Genomic DNA, 22688 nt, shown 5'->3' with positions numbered 1-22688 from the left:
TTTCTTTTCTTTTTTTGATTTTTCAAGGCAATGAGGTTAAGTGGCTTGCCCAAGGCCACACAGCTAGGTAATTATTAAGTGTCTGAGACCGGATTTGAACTCAGGTACTCCTGACTCCAAGGCCGGTGCTTTATCCACTGCGCCACCTAGCCACCCCTTAGCTTTTCTTTCAAAGAGAGCATTTATGTTTCGCTTGAATCTTGTACTTGAAAGTAAAATTTTCTATTCAGCTCTGGTCTTTTCATCAAGACTGCTTGAAAGTCCTTAATTTCATTGAATTTTTTTCCCCTGAAGGATTATTCACAGTTTTGCTAGATAGGTCATTCTTGATTTAATCCTAGCTCCTTTGCCCTCTGGAATATCGTATTCCTCTCTGGAAGGAAAGTTATGATAAATCTTGAGCTTAATAAATGAAATTTTTAAAATTTCTAATTCCTAAATAATTTCTTAATAAATGAAATCTTTTAATTTCATGGCTGCAGTTGCTTTCTACAATGAGCAAGAATATAAACAATGACAATGCTTCCATTTCTTCTCCCTCTATTTGCCAGGAAGTGATGAGCCTTGTTTTTAACATCTTACTTTTTCTTTATGGTAAGCTTCAAGTCAGCTTTTACATACTCCTCATGAAGAGGTTTCTTAATTCTCTTCATTTTAGGCTGTCCAAGTGATATTGTCTGCATATCTGAGATTGCTGATAGCTCTCTCAAACAACCTTAATTCCAGCTTTAATTCATCCAACCTGGTACTTCACATGATGTATTCTGTATATAAGTTAAATAAATAAGGTGACAATATACATCCTTGCTAAACTACTTTTCAAATCTTTAGCCAGTTAATTGTTACATGTTGTTTCTGTTGCTTCTTGATCTCCATACAAGATCCTCAGGAGATAAGTAAAAGCATATGGTACTCATCTCTTTGAAAACTTGCCATATTTTGTCCATTTTGGATAATCTCAAACAGCATAGCCCATAGTTTCATTGAGTTATATACAGTCCTCCCTCAGGACAAGGCATTGATAGGAGGTTAGGACAAGGGGTGTTAACATAAACTAAGATACAATGTAGATAATGTTAATATGTGATAGTCTAAGTCAACATGCAGATTGCAAGGATTCATTTCTATTTTAGTTTGAAACCAGTGTTCTAAAATAAGACAATGAATACTGGAAAGTCACTATTACCTGTGTTTCTTGATTCCATTCTCTTGTGGAGACCTCTCTCCATTTTTTCCAGTTCTATTACTTTTGCTAGTGTCCAAGTCAAGCATTCCTGTGACTTTCTGATTTGCCTCTGAAAACTCCCCAGATGAATTGTCAGAATCAAAGCCTACACAAAATAAACAGAAACAATTATTTCTGCATGATTCTGATCGCTAAGAAATAAACTTATCTTTTGATAAGAACAACAAAGTTTTGGCTATTATTTTATGGAATTTATTTTAATTGACAAAAACCAGTGAGATTAAAATCATTTTCCATAAGTACAAGTTAAGAGAGAATGTCCAACTATCTTCCAAGTGAGACTAAATAAATATATCAGATTGTCCTCATAAAATCATAGATACAGGGCTGGAAAGACTTTTGAGACCAATTTCCTCATTTTGCAGTTGAGGAAATTGAGGCTTATGGAGATGAAATAACTTGCTTGAGGTCACATATGTAGTAGCCATTAAAGTAGTTTTTAAACCTTGTTGGTAAAATGATAGTTTCTGTTTTTCCCTGACTCAGAGGTTAAAACAGTAACTGTCATCAACTTATCAGTTATATATTTCTGGCAGAAGTCTTCAAGATTGAAAAACTTCCTCTTCATCTATTCCCATACCTCCTTGTGATATAAAGGTGAGCCTGGGTTCTCAAAGATTGTCAGTAGACTACAAGGGTCAATAGGCTTACACCAATTAGGAAAAGGTTGAGTATGTCCCAGCAACAGATTGTGTCTGCTAAGGACAAGCTTAGCTAAATTCTGGGAGGTTCACCACCAGAAATATTTTGGTTTTGGCAACCCATAACATTTATAAAAAAGTAAAACATGGTTTCCTTCTGCGGTGACATCAAAAAGAGCTAAGAAAGGGGAAGGAAAGTGCTAGGAGTTATACAGTTTGAGAGTTATCTACAGAAGTTTAACTGTTTTCTTTCTTTCTTTCTTTCTCTCTTTCTTTCTTTCATAAGGGAATGGGGTTAAGTGACTTGTCCAAGGTCACACAGCTAAGTAATTATTAAGTTCCTGAGGCTGCATTCGAACTCAGGTCCTCCAGGGCTAGTGCTCTACCCCACTGTGCCATCTAGCTGCTCCTAAAGGTTTAACTGTTTTAACGTACATTCTTTGTCTAATGACCAACAAATTGATACCACTGGAGAACCTGAATAACAGACATTACAGTCCAAGTACTATGTTAATAATCCAGAGGAAGGCCTCCCCAAAATTAGAAGGATTTGCCATTGGAAATTTTTTTAAAAAGACAGGTATTAAGAGTAATATAAGATGAGAAAGCAATGAATTATTTTTAGCCAGTGGAAGAAATATCTATACTAACAAGGTCAAAAAGCTAATCAAAGAAGTGTCCACCCCCCCACCTTTGGCTAAGTAATAGAAACAGGAAACAGCTTTATACTAGGCAGAGGTATCTTTAAAATACAACAGATCTAACAACTACATATCTTGCTATCTATTTCTATTGAAAATATAACAAATTATAGCAATTTCATAAGTACGAAATACCATGCTATCAAAAGGATACAAGAGGAACTAAAATTTTAATTTGAGATTTAGAATTAAATTAGTGATTTAGACTTATATAATAATTTGTAAATAAATTCTCAAAGATTATTTATTCAGAAATAAAATCATATGCTTTTTATTTAACTATCTACTCATCCAAATAAGAACTGCCATTACATTCAGGCATTGCTCTGCAACCATTCTCCATCATAAGTGATTTCTCCATGAAGAAACTGGAAGCTAAAGAAAAAAATGAAATTATTTGTTTTCTTGAAAAAAATCTACAAAGCAGTTTCTATAAAATACCAATGATAACCCTAAAAAAAGCAAATAAAATGAAGTACTGCTATTTTTCATATAATCCAAGCAAAGAAAATAGATTTGGATATTGTTGGCTAAAACATAAAGACTTATTTAGAATAATAAATTTTTTTAATTGGAAGGGACCTTAGAAATCTTATGCCTGAAGGGCAATAAAACTGTAAATACTCTTTGATCTAGCAGTTTCTCAAAAAAAAAAAATCACAATAAAATAAATGGAGACCTCTCTCCATTTTTCCAGTTCTATTACTTTTGCTAGTGTCCATAAAAAAATAAAACCAACATGCACAAAAATAGTTATAAATAGCTCTTTTTATAGTGGCAAAGAATTGAAAATTGATGAGATGACCAACATTTAGGGAATGACTAAATTGTGGTATATGAATGTGATAGAATACTACTACTGTTCTGTAAGAGATCATGAAGGGCTAGACTTCATAACTAAAATGAGTGAAATGAGTAAAACCAGAATAATATTGTACACATTAACAGCAACACCAGGCAATGACCAACTATGATGGACTTGCTCATCTCATCACTACAATAATCAAAGACAATTCTAAAGGACTTATGACAGAAAATATCATCAATATTCAGAGAAGGACTAGACCAAAGCTTGCTATTTCAACTTTTAAAATTTGTTTAAGGGGTTTCCCCCATCTCATGTTTTTTTTTCCTTTTAGTTCTGAATCTTCTTTCACATGATTAATGTGGAAATATGTCAAACAGTTATTAGATTGCTCTCTATCAGAAGGAAGGGGAGGGAAAGGAGGGACAGAGAAAAATACAAAATGCAAAACCCTACAAAAAATGATTTCTGAAAACTATCTTTGCATGTAAGATGAAAAATAAAGAAATTAAAAAAAATCTCATAGTTTGACTCTATGCTAAGATGAGAAGACTGAAACTCAGAGGGATGAAGTTACTTGTCCAGGGTTACACAGCTACTCCAGTGATAAGTCATGGGTCTCAGTTTCCTTATCTATAAAATCAAGGGTTAGACTAGATGGCTTCTGATGTTTTTAGACTTGTCTTCCTTTAAAGATCAGTAGATAAATTTACTGAAAAGCTTCCTTAAAATTTCTGATAAATAATGCTAACCATTCTCAGAGAGAAACATGATGGTATCTGAATATTGACTGAAGCATTTTTTTTAACTTTATTTTTCTTGAGATGTCTTTTTTTTGAAGGAAGGAGGGGGTATATGTTTTCTTTCATAATATGACTATTATGGAAATGCTGACTACACATTTTTAACTGTTTGATATAAGTTAAACTACTTGCATTCTAAATGGGGAGGGGAGGGTGGAAAGTAGAGAATCCTGAATTCAAAGTGTTAAAAATGAATGTTAAAACTTGTTTCTAGGGGCGACTAGGTGGCCCAGTGGATAAAGCACTGGCCTTGGAGTCAGGAGTACCTGGGTTCAAATCCAGTCTCACACTTAATAATTACCTAGCTGTGTGGCCTTGGGCAAGCCACTTAACTCCATTTGCCTTGCAAAAACCTAAAAAAAAAAATAAAAAAAAAACAAAACTTGTTTCTAAGTGTAACTAGGGAAAAATAAGAAAAAAAAGGGTTAAAATTTTTAAAAAGCTTCCTTAAAGATGAAGCTAAATTAAAAGTACTAACTTAGACATCAGCAGAATTTTTTTAAATGGATTAGTACATGGACTTTCTTTAAATCATGTACCAATTTTCAACATCTATTTAGAAAAAAATGACATAGACAAGAACTGAACAGGATGAAAAGGAATGGATGAGTTAGTGATACATACCATGGTGGAGATACTCACACCAATGAAATAATGGGTTCAAAGTACCAAAGCAAGCCAATATTCTAAGGAATCATCAGTAAATAACTGTCACTTTAAATAAGGAATTATTTAAAAGTTTTCAGATGACAAGATATAATTGTTTTTGAAGAGGAGGAGGGAAACTGCATTCACTTATTGTTTAAACTATTCGTATTAATAAGTTTTCTATTAAAAATCAATTTTTTTCTGCCAGGCTCTATTAAACTGATGAGACCTTTTCACCATCTTGTTTCAACAGTATTAAAGTCTATAAATGGTTTTTGAACTTGGGCTCTTTAAAAGCCAAAAGAAATTTTTTATAGCTTTTTTAAGTCTCAGTTTTCTGATTTATAAAATAGGATAACATTATAGGGATTTAATAACTGTAAGGATGATCAACTATAAAAGATTTAATTTCTCTGATAAAGACAATAATCCAATACAATTCCAAAGGATTCATGAACATGCTGTCCACCTCCAGAGAGAGAACTGATGAATTCTTCAGAGTGAAGCATACTCTTTTTGCTATATTTTTACTGTTTTTTACTGTTTTATTTTGTTAGTGGTTTCTTCTACAGCATTTTTTTACATGTCTTCACATTATCAAATTATTTGCCTTTTTAAAAGGGAGGGAAGAGTGGGAAGGAGAATTTAGAACACAAAATTTGAAAAAATCAGTGTTTAAAATGTTGAGATGTAATTGGGAAATATTTAACAAAATAAATAAGAATATGTTCAGTTAGACAAAATATATTTAGTTTTATATAGGATCATAAACTTCCAACTGAAAGAGACCTTAGGGGTTAACTAGTCAAAATCTTTCTTTTACAGATGAGGAAAACTAAAGCCCAGTTCATATTGACACTATGAATCTTGAATTAAAATGCACTGACTTCAGTTTAATCATTTGCAAAATGAGGGAGCTGTTTCATATGATCTCTGAAGTTCCTTTCAATTATAGAACTATGATTCAGTCATTCTAAATGACTTTTTCATGATCACAAACTAAGTAAATGGATGAGTCTGGATTTGAACCCAGGTCCTCTGATTCCAAATTCTGTGTTCCTTTCATTGTACCACAATAACTTGATATTAAAGCTCCTATACAGATAATACAGTGAGTTATTGCAGAGATCTCAAGCTATAAGGAAAACTTATTGAGGAAAGAAGTAAGACATAACTACTGTTGGAGGATTAAATAGAAGGAAAGGAAACTTCAGATGCTATAATTTTATTAAAAAATAAAACGGTTTACCAGATGTGAAGGTGAGGGCACCTATTAAAAGTACTTTTTCCAAATGTATGACTGCCTAATTAAAACTATATGCAACAGGAGTGCAAAAGAGGACTGCAACATGAGTAAAGAAAGCATAGAAACATACTTTAAAAGACTGGAATGAAACAATAAACATGGGCTAGGGACTGTAACTGTAATTTTATTAGTACAGAGAACTCCCAAGTGAGGAAACTCCTTCTACCAGGGCAAGTAAACAACTTCTTTTCAACTTTGTAGTTACAGAATTTTCTGCCTCAGTATACTGATAGTGACACAGCCAATATGGGTTAGAATCAGAACTGGAATCCAAATCTTTATCCATCACATCAAGCTACTTCTCAATGAAAAAGTATGCCCAATAATTTAGTTTGTGGTATTATAATAATAGACAATCAAATAACTATTTAAAATTTGCAAAGTGTCTTAGAAAAATATTCTTTCAGTGGAGACTCACAATAACTCTTTGAGGTAGGCTACAGTTATTTTTTCCCTTTTTCTAAAGATGAGGAAACCAAAGATGAATGGGTAAATGACTAGGGTCATGGTCACACAACTAATTATGTGGTAGAGTTGGAATTGGTCCAAAATCCTTCATGACTGCATGTGTGGAGCTCTTTCCACTACACCATGCTCTTTCCATATAATAGTATCCATTTTAAAAAAATAAAACTAGCAAAACAGGAAAGCAGGGGCAGCTAGGTGGCGCAGTAGATAAAGCACCGGCCCTGGAGTCAGGAGTACCTGAGTTCAAATCCAGTTGCAGACACTTAATAATTACCTAGCTGTGTGGCCTTGGGCAAGCCACTTAACCCCATTTGCCTTGCAAAAACCTAAAAAAACAAAAACAAAAACAGGAAAGCAAGAGATTTCCAGCCTGAGTTTCTGATTTCTACATGAGAAGGTGATATTTATAACTCCTAAGTCATTATTGGGTTAGAAAGAGGAAACATAGACAGAAGGTATGGGTATTAGACTATGAAAGGATGATATTTTAAAAAAAATAAAATTCAGGGGTGAGAAAGAGGGAAGCACTGGGAGAAGGGAAGAGGGAGAATGGGGTAAATTACCTCAAATAAAAGAGGGAAGAAAGAGTTTATTCAGAAGAGAGACTGCGTAGCAGACAATACTTAAACATTATTCTCAATGGAATTGGCTCAAAGAGAAAAATAATACACATGCTCTGTTGGGTATAGAAATCTTCCACCCTACAGGGAAACGGAAGGAAAGAGAAAAAGAGAAACTAGAATAGGGATGGGCAGCTGATAGAAGAAAGGTCAAAATGAGGGAAGCAATAGACAGAAGCAAAACACTTTTGAGGATGGACAGGGTGAAAGAAGAAAGAGAGAGAAGGATAAACAAGGAAAATAAGATGGAGGGAAATATGCAAGTAGTAATCATAACTGAAAAAAATTTATAGCAAGTTTCTCTGAGAAGGGTCCCATATTCCAAATATAAGGAGTATTGTTAAATGTAAATGAACATAAATCATTCCCCAATTGATAAATGGTCAAAGTATATGAATAGGCAGTTTCAAGAAAAAATTGAGGTAGAGCCAAGACAGTGAGTAAAGGCAGGGACTCACCTGAGCTCTACCCTAAATCACTCCAAATATCTTTAAATAATGACTAATCAATTTCTAGAGTAGCAGAAACCACAAAAAGACTGGATGAAACAATCTTCCAACCCAAGATAAGTTGGAAGATCAATGGGAAGTATCTGCTGCTCCAGGATGAGAGAGGAGCCCAGAGTAGCACAGGCCACTCCAGAGAGAACTGGTCCCAGCCATCCAGGAACACATTGCTGGGAGACTGGGTCAATGGCAGCAGTGGAGGTTTTCAGACCTCTCAGTCCAAGGATGGCTAAGAACAACTTAAAAGATCAGCAGGAAAACTGCCACACCAGGGTAAGAGAAGACCACAGTCCAATGCAGGCCTCAGCAGTACAGATCAGACTTGAGCAGACTAGGAGCAAGTCACAGGAACTAGCAGCAGCAGCAGAACATACTTCTTATGCTCCCAGAGGGTTGGGGATCTTCTTGCTATCACTGAGGCAAGACTGTTGCTTTGCCCATACTCAGATCTGGGTCTCAGTTTGGGGCCTCAGTCCCAGGAAGAGGAATACAAGTTCAACAGAGCTTACTGCCATAGTGAAGCAAGGATCCTCCTCTAGGCTCTAGGGCAGAGGGGAGTGCTTGTGGTCACCCACAGGCCAGTAGAGCAGTCATAACCTCTCATCGGACCTTGGAAGAATTGAAAACTTAAGGATCCCTATAAATATCTCTGAAAACAGCTGCAAAAGCACTCAAAACCTTGGGCCTGTATGTCTTTCACCTAGAAGCAGAGCCCAACCGTAACAAGGAGTTAAAACCAAGTCATAGACTGGGGAAATTAGCAAGTAGCAGAAGAAAATCCAACTATAAATAGTTACTATGGTCACATGGAAGATCAAAATACACACTCAGAAGAAGATATCAAAATCAAAGCTTCTATAGCAAAGCCTCCAAGAAAAATATGAATTAGGCTTGGGCTATGGAACAGTTCAAAAAGGATTTTGAAAATCAAGTAAGGGAGGTGGAGGAAAAATTTGGAAGAGAAATGAGAGGGATACAGGAAACTCATGAAAGGTGAGTCAGAGTTTGGTGAAGGTGATTAAAAAAATGCTGAAGAAAATAACATCTTAAAAACCAGACTGGGCCAAATGGAAAAAGAGATTCAAAAAGCCAAATGGAAAAGGTGATACAAAAAGCTCACTGCAGAAAATAATTCCTTAAACACTGGAATATGGGACCTTTCTCAGAGAAATTGGCTATAAAATTTTTTCAGTTACTTGCATATTTCCCTCCCATTGTATTTTCCTTATTTACCCTTTGTAAGAAATCAAGATACAATAAAACAAAACCAAAATGGAAAACTAAAAGAAAATTTGAAATATCTCAAGGGGAAAAACAATTGACCTAGAAAAAAGATCTAGGAGAGATAATTTTAAAACTACTGAACTCATGACCAAAAAAAAAGAATCAAGACATCATTTTTCAAGAAATTTTCAAGGAAAATTCCCTGATATTCTGGAAACAGAGGACAAAACATAGAAATTGAATGATTCCATCAATCACCTCCTGAATGAGATCCCAAAAATGAAAACTGCCAGGAATATTATAGCCACACTTCAAATCAAGGAGAAAATATTGCAAGAAGCCAGAAAGAAGCAATTCAATTATAGTGGAGCCACAGTCTAGATAATACAAGACTGTAGGGCTTAGATTATGATATTCTGGAAGGCAAAAGAGCCTGGATTACAAGCAAGAATTAGAACAATTAGAATAGCATACTCTTTCAGGAAAAAAAAGATAGATATTAAAGGCAATAGGGGACTATCATACTTTCCTGATGAAATGACTAGAACCGAACAGAAAATGTAATCTTCAAATACAAGACTGAAGAGGAAAGCATAAAAAGGTAAATAGAAAAGACAAAATTATAAAGAACTTAATGATGTTAAACTGCTTATATTCCTGCATGGAAGATGATACAGGCAACTCAAATGACCTTTCTCATTTATCAGGGCACTTATCAGGGCATATTATTCTCATTTCTTAAAAGAAACATATTTAGATAGGACACAGGTGGGAGATGACCTTGAAGGGACAATATATTAAAAAGAGGAAGTTAAGGAGTAAGAGAAAATATACTGGGACAAAGGGAATAGGGAAAGTTATTTCACATACAAGAAGCAAGAAAAGGCTTTTGTAGTGGAGTAGAAGAGGGAGGAGGTGAAGGAAGTAGGTGAGCCTTAACTCTCATTGGAATTGGCTCAAAAAGGGAATCACATACACACTCAACTGAGTATAGAAATCTATTTTACTCTAAAGGAAAGTAGGAGAAGAAAGGGATGAAAGAAAGGGGAGGAAGATAGGTGAAAGAAGGGAGGGAAGAATGTGTGTGTGTGGGGGAGTATCAGATGCAAAACACTTTTGAAGAGGCAATAGGTGAAAGGAGATAAACAAGGAGAAAAATGGGGGTAGGGGGAATGGATAGAGAGAAATACAGTTAGCAATAACAACTATGGGGAAAAGATACTGAAACTGATAAAAGATCTCATTTCTCAAACATAGAGATTTGAATCAAATTTACAAAAAAGAGCCATACCCCAAATGATAAATGATCAAAAGTTATGAATAGTTTTGAGATGAGGGTATCAATGCTATCAATTTGCATCATTTTTTAAAAAATGTCCTAACTCACTATTCACAGGATAAATGAAGGTTGGAGCAATTCTGGGGTACTACTTTATACCTATTAAACAGGCTAATAGGACAAAAAGAGAAAATGACAAATGGAGGGGATGTAGGAAAATGAGACATTAATGTACTGCTCATGGTTGTAAAAGGATTCAACAATTCAATAGAGTGATTTGGAACTATACCCAAAGGGCTGTTAAACCATATCTACCCTTTCATCTAACAATGCCACCATTAGGTGGCATTTTTTCCAGAAAAACAGAAAGGACAAAGCTATTCTCTCATTCTCTCATTCTCTCTCTCTCTCTCTCTCTCTCTCTCTCTCTCTCTCTCTCAGTTCTTTTCTGGTGGCAAGGAACTGGAGATTTGAGGGGATGCCCATCGTTTGGGGAATGACTGAACAAACCAATATGTGATTAAGATGAAATACTATTCTCTTTTAAGAAATGATGAATGGGATGCTCTCAATGAAAAACTTGCATGAGCAGATGCAATGGGAAATGTACTATATACAAAAATGGGAAATGTACTATATACAAAGTAACAGCAATACTATAGAATGATCAGCTGTGAATGACTTACCTTTTTTTAGCGATGCTCTGACCCAAGAGAATTTTTGATAAAGAAAACTATCCATCCTAAAGACAGAGTTGATGGTTTCTTTTTTCTTACTCATTTTTTTGGTTTATTTATTTTATATTATTACAATAATTTTGTTATAAGAGTAAACAACCCCCCCCACCAGAAGATGAGAAATCTACAGAATACTGAGAGAAAAAAAAATGTACTTCACTCTATGTTAGATTCCTTTGTTTCTGGGGTGAGTTGCCTTCTTTATCATAAGTCCACCAAAGAAGCTGCTTCAATATTTTTCCCACAGTTGCTATTACTAGCTGTATTCCACTCCACTCTATTCCTCCTCACTCTCATTTATTCTATTCTCTCTCTCCTTTCATCCTGGCCCTGTCCAAAAGTGTGTTGTATCTGAGTCCCCTCTCCCACAATCTTCCTCTCTTCTATCACCTATTCCACCTTCCCTCCCCTCATTCCCCCTTAACCTATCCCTTTCTTCTCATTTTTATCTAGAATAAGAGAGCTGATGGTTTCTGAACACAGACTGAAGCAGACTTTTTTTGGGGGGAAGGGGAGGACAAGTATTTTTATTTTTACAATATGACTATATGTTTTTCATAACTACACATTTTTTTAAAGTTTTTATGAGGCAATGGGGCTAAGTGACTTGTCCAAGGTCACACAGCTAGGTAATTATTAAGTGTCTGAGGTTGGATTTGAACTCAGATCCTTCGAACTATAAGGTCTGTGTTCCATCCACTGTGTCACCTAGCTGCCCCCCATGATTATACATTTTTAACCCATATCAGATAACTTACTTTCTCAAAAAAGGGGATTGGGGTAGGAGGAAAGATGAGAATTTTAAACTCAAGGTAATGGACCAGAGAAAAGTATTGGATATATTTCTCAAACATGTTAAATATATTGATGTGCTTTGCTTGTCTTTTTTACTTACAAGAAGAGTTTTTTTAAATTGTGGCAATGGGAAGGAGAGGAAAAAAGGGGCCAGAGATAACAATAGGAATAGAGAGAAAAGAACATGAATGAATGTAAGGAGAGAGAGAAGGTTTAGAGGGAAAATAGACAAACAGGACAGCTTGGCAGCTGAAATGCTGAATCTATTATGTAAGTTTTTTAAAAAGCAGTATAGAATAGATATTCATGGTTTCACATACAATCTTCTTTCTTGTTCTTTATATGTATGTTTGTATTGTTGTCAAGTTCAGAATAAAATCTAAAAATAAAAATTTATTAGAATTCAAGAATTTCAATAAATTCTACCAGAGGTTTGGTCTATCTTAATTTATTAACTTACTCACCTGTAACGGCATCAAAAAATTCTTCTTCACTATTCATCCTTCAGTAGTAAATTCTTTTTTCTTTCCCAGTTTGCTGCTGTTTATAGCATCATTGTACTTGAACTACATACAGAGTTAGAAATAATTTTATGTTGAGATCTTTTTATTCATTAAAGGCTCAACAGGGTGAAGACCTAAGGAGAAACATTATGATAGAATTAGTTTTTTAAAGTCCTACATTTCAGAACCACTTTTAAAAAACAAAACATTTTGTAATTCATTATCCCTGAACATTGAAGACAAAAAAGGTCAAATTTGTGTTCTAATTATAATATAATTTATATCTAGGCATTGAAATAAGATTTGAGTTGTTGTACTTCATAAATGAATGACCTCCAAATGGGAAAAAAAAATTTGAACATAAAAGTTCAATCATGAAATACAAAAATAACTGAAAAAATTGTTAACTATAGTTGCATTAACAAATTATCAAAGAGTACTACAAATTCATTTCATAAAACCTCTATTAAGTACCTACTAAAGGTACAAGGTACAAGGCACTCTTCTAGCTGCTAAGAATACCAAAAAAAAAAAAAATGAGAAAAAATTAATAAATGTATTCCAGATGAAAGGACACTGAGCTAAGTGCAAAGGACATATACTTGGTACCCTCACTCCCATCAAAAAGGGGGGGGGGGGAGATAGCTCCTGCCCTCAAAGAATTTACATTCATTCTACTGGGGGAAACCACATGTATAGAGAAGAAAATACAAGGTCATTGAGGAAGGAGAGTACTAACAACTGGGGGATGAGGAAAGACTTTGTGACAACATCATGACAACATGTACTTGGCAAGGAGGATCAAACCACAATAACCACAACTTTCCTCATATCCTGGTGGAGATTGGCAATCAAAACTTCACAAAACTTACATGAAAACTAGGTTTATTTACAAGAGAAATGAATGTGCATGTAGAATCCAAAGAATGTACACAATCCATGCAGAATTTTTGTATTTATGATAGGAGGAAAAGGAGGAGACACCAGAAATCTCTAATTAAACTTGTACCATGGGAAGAGAAAATGTAGTAAAGATGGAAAAAGAATAAAACCCCTCCCAAAGGAGAGGAACAAGGCTTTGGCAAGAGCCACATTCTTTTCCCTTGAGACCTGTTGGACCAGAAGGGAAGAAACTCTAGGCCACTTGGGCCACATAAGGCCTGCAAAATCATTTAGTCTGGCACTGCCACGGATTGAAATCCATAAAATCCAAGAGATTTTTAGGGATGAATTAATTGTTTGACCAAATATTAGCAGGCTAAATTTTAAGCAGATACTTTGTATGGCCCATGAATGATGTTATAAATATCCAAATGGTCCTTAGCAGGAAAAAAAGGTTCCCCACCCCTGTGTTAGACCATGAAGATATGTGACAGTCTTTTAATCTATAAGGGTTCCAGCTGCATAAACCTATTGTAGACTGTCTGGTGCTTTTCTTGGCTCTGAAGAACATACTGGGGGTTCAGTTTGGTATGGAAAGTGTCTAATCTCATATTCTTTAATTTAGAATTAAATATTTCTGATCTATATTTCTGATCAAAATTTGTTCTATCACTCTCTAATTGTGTTCTGTAAGTTCAGAATGTTCACCTCTGCCATTCTACAAGGTCTATGCCTCTTAGTTATAAATCTGAAGGCAGGCTCTCTCTATGTGTAATGGTCTAATGCCCCTCTAATTGCATCAGCAAGTTTTACTGCAAAAGCTGTGTAAAACAATCAACCAAGGACCATCCTAAAAAGGCAGGAACCTGCTCTGGCTATCTAAATGAAAACCTGAATAAATTCTTGTACTTACAACATTTTGGAAAGGAAGAAACTCCAGTGTTTTATATAACCATTTCATATCTAATAACAACGTAAAATATCATATCAGGAGAAGAGACAGTAGTCCTGGACTAACTGAATCTTTGTCAGTTCTGACATGGAACAAATCTTATAAAGATAGGTTAGAGAATCATAAAGTAATCAATGACACCTTTATGCACAAATGTGAAACCTGATTGGTTGGCTGGCAAAATTTTATGATCCTTTATCAAAATTTCATAAATAATGCTTATTCAGTTCTGTTGTTGGCATTTGTAAGGATGCCATCCACCCATGGGTTCTGGTAAGATCCTAGAGAATTAAACTTCATTTATAAAACTGTTAATTCATTTTAGCCTAAGGAAATTATGGTTAACAAAAGCAACACATTATGTTAGATGGGGTTAGGAAAGGGGCAAGAGTTCATCCTTGACACATTTAAGACCTCCTGTATAGTTTGGATCCAGTGTTTCTAGAAAACATGGCAACTCATAAAGACAAGTTCAGGGAACCCCTTAACAAGGCAAACCCAGAACCAAGAGTCCTAAAAATAGTATTAGCCAGAATGTGGCCCTGCTTCCAGTTCAGCCTTTGCAATCATCAAGGTGTGAGGAAAATGTGGGTGTTTTGGGTTCCACAAGAATGTGAAGGGAGGACTGTTAGTTTACATTACAAAGACTAGGGTCTGCCTTTATTGTTGCCTGCAGACAGGTACTGAGTTAAGAAAAAAGATTTAGCCTCCAATTGATCAAGAACTGCTGAGACTGCCCCACCTGTTTTTAACTTAACCTAGAGTCTTGGTTGACCCTCTTCTTTGCACATGCTCAAGGAGATCTCGCTGTTTTTGCTCATTAGTATATTGGGCAAGGTGAACCAAATGTATGGGAGCCAATGAATCACTTAGATTCTGACCCCAGCCTATGGTTGGCATGAGGGGGCAGGAACAACACCTTTCAAAGTGTATAAAAGATCTTGTATTTTAGAATTTCCCCACCACTCTTTCTCCCGCTGTGAGAGAGGTGTGCTATTTTGTTAAGATAAGTTATCTTAATAAAAACCATTTTAATCACTCTAGAATAAATTTTCACAGGCCATTTACAATTTGAGGGCTTTTCTGGGATATTAATGTAAATCTCTCTTTTCATGGTATTTTCCCAGAAGAACACAAGAAAATAATGCACACAAATGGCTTGATTTCAAGCATACTTTCTTGGTGTTCTTTGCTGGGAAAATATCTCAGAGATTCCTGGGAAGATTGGCCCAGGCTTGGAACCTAGAGTGAATAAAATGTCTGGGAGCAGATCTCTAGGGTAGCATTGGTGACAAGAACTACCCTGGACTGGCTGAGAAGTCCTCCAGGGAGGAGAGGCTAGAGGATAAAAGGGTGCCCTAAAAGGAAGGAGGGGGATTTGGGTTTCCTCTTCAGGAATTTCCCCAAAATCTTAAAGATGGAAGGTTGTCTCCAGACTTGGGGGGCAAGGGAGTCAAGTGGGTGGTAGCTGAAAGTCAAGGAAGTCCGACTGGATCCAGTGCTATATGAGTGAGTTTTGAATGTTCGGGGGGGGGGGGGTATGCACAAGAGAATGTAGATTTTCCATGACTTGTGTAAGTGTCTGTGTTCTGGATTTCAGGACCCAAAGTTTTAAACTGTGGGGGAGCTGGGAGTTGGGCTGAGGAGTTTCAGAAGGTGGGGGAGAAGGATGCAAGTCTGCATTGTCCCCCTCATGGATATCAGCCTCTCCCACACTGAGCCAGTGGTAGTTGTGCAGAGTCAAAGAGAAAAGGGGAGGGGGAGAAAAGGGGAGAGTTTAGAAGAGAGAAAGAACTTTTAAGAGAAAGAACTTTCAAGGGAAAAGATTGAGAAGTTATAGGAGGGAAGATTTCTTATCCTTATGAATGTCTGGGAAAGATCCTCTATTTTTCTCACTGGGTTGGGGGAAGGGGATGATAGATTGGACACGAGGCAGTCTAGATTCCATCTGCTATCTTGTTAAGACTTGAACTCTAAAGTGAGTTCAGCTGAGGAGTGTCCCACCCATGGGCCCTCCCCACCAGGAAAGAGAACCAACCATGTGATTGGGATATGTGATTGGGAAAGGAGGAAAATACAAAATCCAGAGGTTAGAAGTCACATTTATTGAAAGGAAATCAAGTTTAATGAATGTCATTGCTCTGGCCACATGGTCTAAAACTGTATTTCAGGTTTCTGAACTAGAGTTTGGGGAAGCACTTTGAGGGGAATTAATGTTGTTATATTCTGACAAAATTTGTACAGAATGAGAGGAATTAAACAACCTAGATTCTTAAATTGGCTTGGGATTTTAAACTCTATTTAACACATCCGAGTTAAAGGAAAGTGTTATTGGGTTAACTAAGAAGAAAAATACCTATGTTATCAGGGATTATTAATTGATTTATTTTGGGGAAAAGCTAATGATAACAATTGTATTTTTATTTTGGATGGAGCTTTTCGAGTGTGAGTGCTGGATTCTCTATATAAGGTACTCTAAAGTTTTTATCAAACTAAATTATTGGAAAGTTGTAATTGCATTGGGGTTTTAAATGTATCATATGTATGAGATTGGACTCTGAGAGAATCTGGGTAAAGAGGTCTGGAAGACAAAAGTATAAAGATAGTGGGATATTCATTTTGCTCTTGTTCTAAAGGGAATGAGATGTTCAAATAAGAATCTTTTTATATAATGTTTAATTTTAAGAAAGTCAAGAATGTGGACTTCTCTCTTGGTAACTGCAGATAGCTGATGTGGGGGCTCTGACTGATGACTGAACAAATAACAATTGTGTAGTTCCACTGTAAGGTAACTTATTGATGAATAAGATGTATTTATCAGTTATGTGATATTCTTTTGTAACTGCAAAGAGATTATATTTGCAATATTTGGTTATCTCTTGTGAATATATGTTATTTAAATACTGTATTGTTAAAGTCTGGGATTAACATGGGATTGCTTTGAAGGACAATAAGGGAAATATAAAAAATTATATGACTCCTTCAGCGATAGACCTGTGGGTTCATGAATAATGTAATAATGGAAGGATTGCTTTTACAATCTAGTAATTTGTGTGTTATTCTTATTGCTATTTTGTTATTTTGGAATTAATAACACATGTTGGAAATTTAAAGTCACCTAAGATGTTCTAATGGTTTCAAAGAATTCTGAAAAGCAATTTGTATGTTAGGGGACAGGTAGGTGGCACAGTGGATAAAAAGCACTAACTAGCTTTGGAGTCAGGAGGACCTGAGACACTTAATGATTACCTGTGTGACCTTGGGCAAGTCATTTAACCCCAAATGCCTTGCAAAAACAAAAATAATTTGTATGTTAAGGATGGCTAGTAGCTAAACAAGTTTATATAAGTTTCTAGCTATATATGTGAATTACAGTCTCAAGTTCTGATTTAGGGAAAGGAATTGAGTCAGATAAGTATATCAGGAGAAGGAAAATATGGGAATATTTTGGGGGAAAAAATTCATTCTGATTAAGGAGGTTTAAGTCATTATTGTAATGAGAGTAAAAGGTTAAGAAATATATATGCTTATGACCAGAAAGGACAATGATCAATGTTGGAAGGGACGTGGGAAATCTGGGACACTAATACATTGTTGGTGGAGCTGTGTACTCATCCAACCTTTCTGGAGAGCTGATTGGAATTGTGCCCAAAGGACAAAAAAATGTGCATACATTTTGATCCAGCAATACCACTACTATGTCTATACCCTGAAGAGATGATGAAAAAGGGTAAAAACATCACTTGTACAAAAATATTCATAGCAGCCCTGTTTGTGGTAGCAAAGAATGGAAATCAAGTAAATGTCCTTCAATTGGGGAATGGCTTAACAAATTGTGAGATATATATATATATATATATATATATATATATATATATATGGCATGGAACACTATTGTTCTATTAGATGGGGAATGGCTTAACAAATTGTGAGATATATATATATATATATGGCATGGAACACTATTGTTCTGTTAGATACCAGGAAGGATGGTAATTCATGTAACACTATTGTTCTATTAGATACCAGGAAGGATGGTAATTCAGGGAAGCCTGGAGGAATTTGCATGGAGTGATATAGAAACAGAAAATCATTGTACACCCCAGCAGCAACATGGAGGTGATGGTCAACCTTAATGGACCTGCTCATTCCATCAGTGCAACAATCAGGGATAATTTGGGGCTGACTGCATTGAAGAATACCATCTGTATTCAGAGAAAGAATTGTGGAGTTTGAACAAAGACCAAGGTAATTTAGGAAAAAAACCTCATCTTATTGTGTAATCTTGCTATCTCTTATACTTTGTTTCTTCCTTAAGGATATGATTTCTCTCTTATCACATTCAATTTGGATCAATACATACCATAGAAACAATGTAAAGACAGGCAAACTGCCTTCTGTGGGGGGGGGGGGGGGGGGGGGAGTATTGGGAAATAAGTAAATGGGGGGAAATTGTAAAACTCAAAATAAATAAAATCTTTAAAATAAAAAAAGAAATATATATACTACAAGCTTAAGTTAATGTGATAATTCTCATTGGGAGTTTGTCATGTAGTAAAACACTTATGAAAGTTTGTGTTGAAGTGAAGCACATATGTCAATATGACAATGAGTAAGGCAAAATGTAAATTGTAATAAGCTCCAAAATCTCATTGTCTTGTGATGAAAATGTGCTTTGATCTGAGTAAAATGTTAAGCAGTTTATTTACCAGAAGGACAAGGGTTTTAACAAGTCATCTGAGTCAGAGAAGACCTTTTTTTGGAACAAATTCAGAAGATGCAGGCCATTGGATGTCTCCAGGGGAGAAGAGAAGAGAGACATGGTACCAGTTCATCTGCACCATGTCTCACCTATGTGTACCTTTGTTTAGTCAGAGGATCTATATCTGTAACTTCCCCTTGATTCTGTAAATGTGACACCCCAACTTATGCCCCTCTCCCTACAGAAAGGAGGAGAAACAGGGTGAAGATGTTCTCCATTGAAAGAAAAGGAGGTAGATTATTGGGTGGCATGTTTAGAACCTACATGAGTCTGTATATCTTATCTAGGGAGAGTCCTATCTCTGAGGATTTAGAGAACAGGGTATTAGTAATGGTAGGAGGAGAATCTAACTGACAAGTCATTGTCCAGTCTTTTGGTGTGGCTAACTGCTGGACTTGCAGTGGTCCAAAGCAATGTGAGAATTGGCCTTGGGTGCCAGTCCCTCTGGGTCTGGCCTAGATTCCCAGTTCTGGTCAGAGTTACACTGTGGCACAGAATTCTGATACAGAGGACAGAAACATCAGTGGCATATGCCTGAATGGGTTCAGAGTGACTATTGTTTATACCAGCCTAGCTAGGATATTTTCCTGGGGAGTAGCAAATGACTAGACATGTCCAGAAGAAGGGTACATATACCTGTACAACTTAAAGGGATTGGTGGACTGAGACTCATGTGAAATGTAATGATGGATCCCTGGTAAAAGATGCACAAACAGGAGGACTTAAGGAAATTGATTGTGAGATAGTATGGACTTTCAAGGGAAATGCTATTTGAAAGAAAAATAATTTCAGGAACACCACTAGATAGATTAGCTAATTCTTGGGGTTGGCCCAATGGCACAAAAAGCAAGGATTTATTTTGATCAATTTTGGAGCCAGGAAGGCCTATCTAAAGACACTAGTATAAAAATTTTCCAATGGATGGAGGTACAGTATCTTTGGAAATGTACCTATTTCATGGCTTTATTTAGGAAGGCCCCTGGGAAGTAAGGATGAATAGTATTATCCATTTGTTGGAAACCATATTTCTGGAAGACCAAACAGCACTAAAGGGACATTACTGGATTTGTGGGACTACTGCCTTTACCCATTTGTCCAAAGTCAGTGGGATAAAGTCTGAGATTTCTTCAGTAAAATATTATAGATTGGAGAATAGTTAACTATATGTCCCTCTCCTCCCTTCACAAAGCAACTTCTGGGATATCTGTGAAAAGTTAACTGTGACCCCACCCTAGTCTAGATTGTAAGACCACATTCCTCATTAATGAGGGTGGGTCGTGGGGGGGGGGGTGAGAATTGAGTTAGGATAAATGTGATTCTTGGGCCTTTTGCTTTTGCCTCAATCTCTGTAATTGATTGTGGCCTGTTCCTCAAGAAAGGAATAAAGCTTTCTCTTCATACCTTGAGAGATCTCCGATATTTATTTCAGTGGCAATTGTCCCACACAAAAGGGTCGGTCAGGGAGTTGTTATCTAGACTTAAGGTCCTACTACCTGGACACAGGATGAGAGTTGGGGCTATGGAACCCCAATTTATACCCTTATTAGATTCTAAGCTGTAGTCCACTACATTACACTAATTACCAATTAGACAGCTAGGGCTTTGACTAGCTGGTTGGTTAAACCATGCAAACAAATCTGTTGATTGGAGAAGATGGTAAATTGAATCTATCAAGCTGCTGCCAAAAGACAGAAGTCCTTTAATACTTGCCTAATGACATCAGAAAGTTGATATGTGCTCCAGCACAACCTGGGAAATAGGACAGGTCCATGTGTCTGATAATGAGAAAGTAAAATCTTGATAGAAAAAGTCAGTAGGTAGGATTGTGATTCAAGCAAGAAATCACTATTAAGGTGTGAGACCTCAATTCTTATTACAAAAGAAAAGGAAGAATTGGAAGGAAGAAGTGGGTGTTTTGGGTTCCACAAGAATGAAGGATTGTTAGTTTACATTACAAAGACTAGGGTTGGCCTATACTGTGGCCTATGGGCAGGTACTGAGTTAAGATAAAAGATTTAGCCTCCTTTTGATCTAAAACTGAAGAGACTGCTCCACCTGTTTTTAACTTAACTTAAAAGTCTTGCTTGACCCTCTCCTTTTTGGATGTTCAAGGAGATTCTGCTGTTCTTGCTCATTAGTATGTTGAGCAAGGTGAATCACTTAGATTGTGACCCCAGTTTATGGTTGGCATGAGGGAGCAGAAACAATACCTTTCAAAGTGCATAAAAGACTTGTATTTTGAGATTTCCCCACTCCTCTCTCTCTCCCAGTGAGAGAGGTGTGCCATTTTGTTAAGATATCTTAATAAAAACCATTTTAATCACTCTGGACTAAGTATTCACGAGCCATTTATAACAATGGGGAGTATCCCCCGTGGAGGAAAAACAATCTATCAATATACCTCCCATAGTACCAAAGGCATAGCATTTGCCACAGAAGGAACAAGTAAGTTAAAGAACCCTAGGGGTGGCTAGGTGGCATAGTGGATAAAGCACGGGCCCTGGAGTTCAAATCCTGTCTCAGACACTTAATAATTACCTGTGTGGCCTTACACAAGCCACTTAAACCCGTTTGCCTTACAAAAACCTAAAAAAAAAAAAAAAAAAAAACCTGAAAACAGCAATATTTCCCAGATCCAAGTCTGGCCTTGGTTGCTACTGTCCAAAGAAGCAAACTTTGTGGCAGTTTCCTCAACTAGGGGTGCTATTCTCTTGTCATTCTATTCCCTTCTAGAAGCCACAGCTACTAAAAACTCGAAAAAACAGTTCTAGTTTCCAAAATGTCAAATGGTCTATCAGACATGGATAGGGCTTTGTCAGTGGAAAGGCCTTTCCTTATGATTTACTCCTACTCCCCCACAATACCTCTGGTTACATTATCCTTCTCAATTAGAATTGGAGCTCCTTGAAGGCAAGCATTGTCTGGTTTTTCTCTTTATATTCACAGTGCTTAGGACAGTGTTTACACTTAGAACAGTGTTTACTACACAGGAAAGAAACTGAGGTAGAATAAGGAAAGTATTCCAAGAGGGCATTCTATTCAAAAGCACCAAGACAGGAAATAAAGTTCCCCAATACTGAAAAAAAAAAATGAATTAGAGTTTGACTAGTAGAGTATGTGAAAGAGAGTTGATGTAGCATAAACCTGGAAAAGCAGACAAGAATAAAATTGTGGAAGACAAGTTAGAGAGAGGAAATTGAATTTTATCATATAATGGCTAATTAAGGAAACCATACAATTAGTATACTCTGTACATACAGGCCTTAAAAGTTCCAGCAAAATTCAACCTGTAATCTTGGAGCTGATAGTGACCTCAAGGGTCATAATAAAAAGTTTACCAAAATCATGTTGACACATACATATGCACAATGACTTCATTACTGTTCAGATGTCACCCACACTACATCAACAATCAATTTGGCTAGAAATATTATAAACCTTTAACAAAAAACTAAAAACAACTGAATTGCTATAGCAATTTGTTTTAACATGCTTAAAATTTACAACCATTTTAATACAGTTTTCAATTTGGAGGGCATTAAAATGCCTTTGTAAATTAATTGTCAACAAAAAATAAGTCAACTTAAACCTAAGTAAATATCTTAAAATGGTCTCCTAAATTGGATTGGTTTAGTTTTTTAATATAATTCACTTATATTAATGTTTCCTTAAAGACAGGAATTTTATAAATCAGAAAAACAAAAAATTGAAGGTCAACTTAAATCCCAAAATGTTTGAGCTTCTTTTCTCTGAAAATCAGTAGAGTTTTCCTTTTAATTTTATTCCCAAAATAAAACTCAAATCAAAATA

General features: G+C 36.0%; 1 protein-coding gene across 5 annotated transcripts in view; it reads right to left on the bottom strand.

Annotated features, from left to right (window-relative positions):
- Positions 1-22688, bottom strand: part of LOC141504975 (proteasomal ubiquitin receptor ADRM1) — a 163941-nt gene that overhangs the window by 100265 nt on the left and 40988 nt on the right. For 4 of the 5 annotated variants that reach the window (XM_074210410.1, XM_074210413.1, XM_074210409.1 and 1 more), the window contains exons 2-4: positions 12244-12416; positions 2901-2963; positions 1187-1331 (exon numbers count right to left, since the gene is read on the bottom strand). In XM_074210410.1, coding sequence (XP_074066511.1) covers positions 1187-1331; positions 2901-2963; positions 12244-12280 — 245 coding nt within the window. In that variant the 5' untranslated portion in view covers positions 12281-12416. The remainder of the gene's footprint in view (positions 1-1186; positions 1332-2900; positions 2964-12243; positions 12417-22688) is intronic. The other variant, XM_074210411.1, reaches the window with a different exon arrangement.

The sequence above is a fragment of the Macrotis lagotis genome, chromosome 1, assembly GCF_037893015.1.
Source record: "Macrotis lagotis isolate mMagLag1 chromosome 1, bilby.v1.9.chrom.fasta, whole genome shotgun sequence".
Classification (NCBI taxonomy): domain Eukaryota; kingdom Metazoa; phylum Chordata; class Mammalia; order Peramelemorphia; family Peramelidae; genus Macrotis; species Macrotis lagotis.
This window is presented reverse-complemented; position numbering and strand designations above follow the sequence as displayed.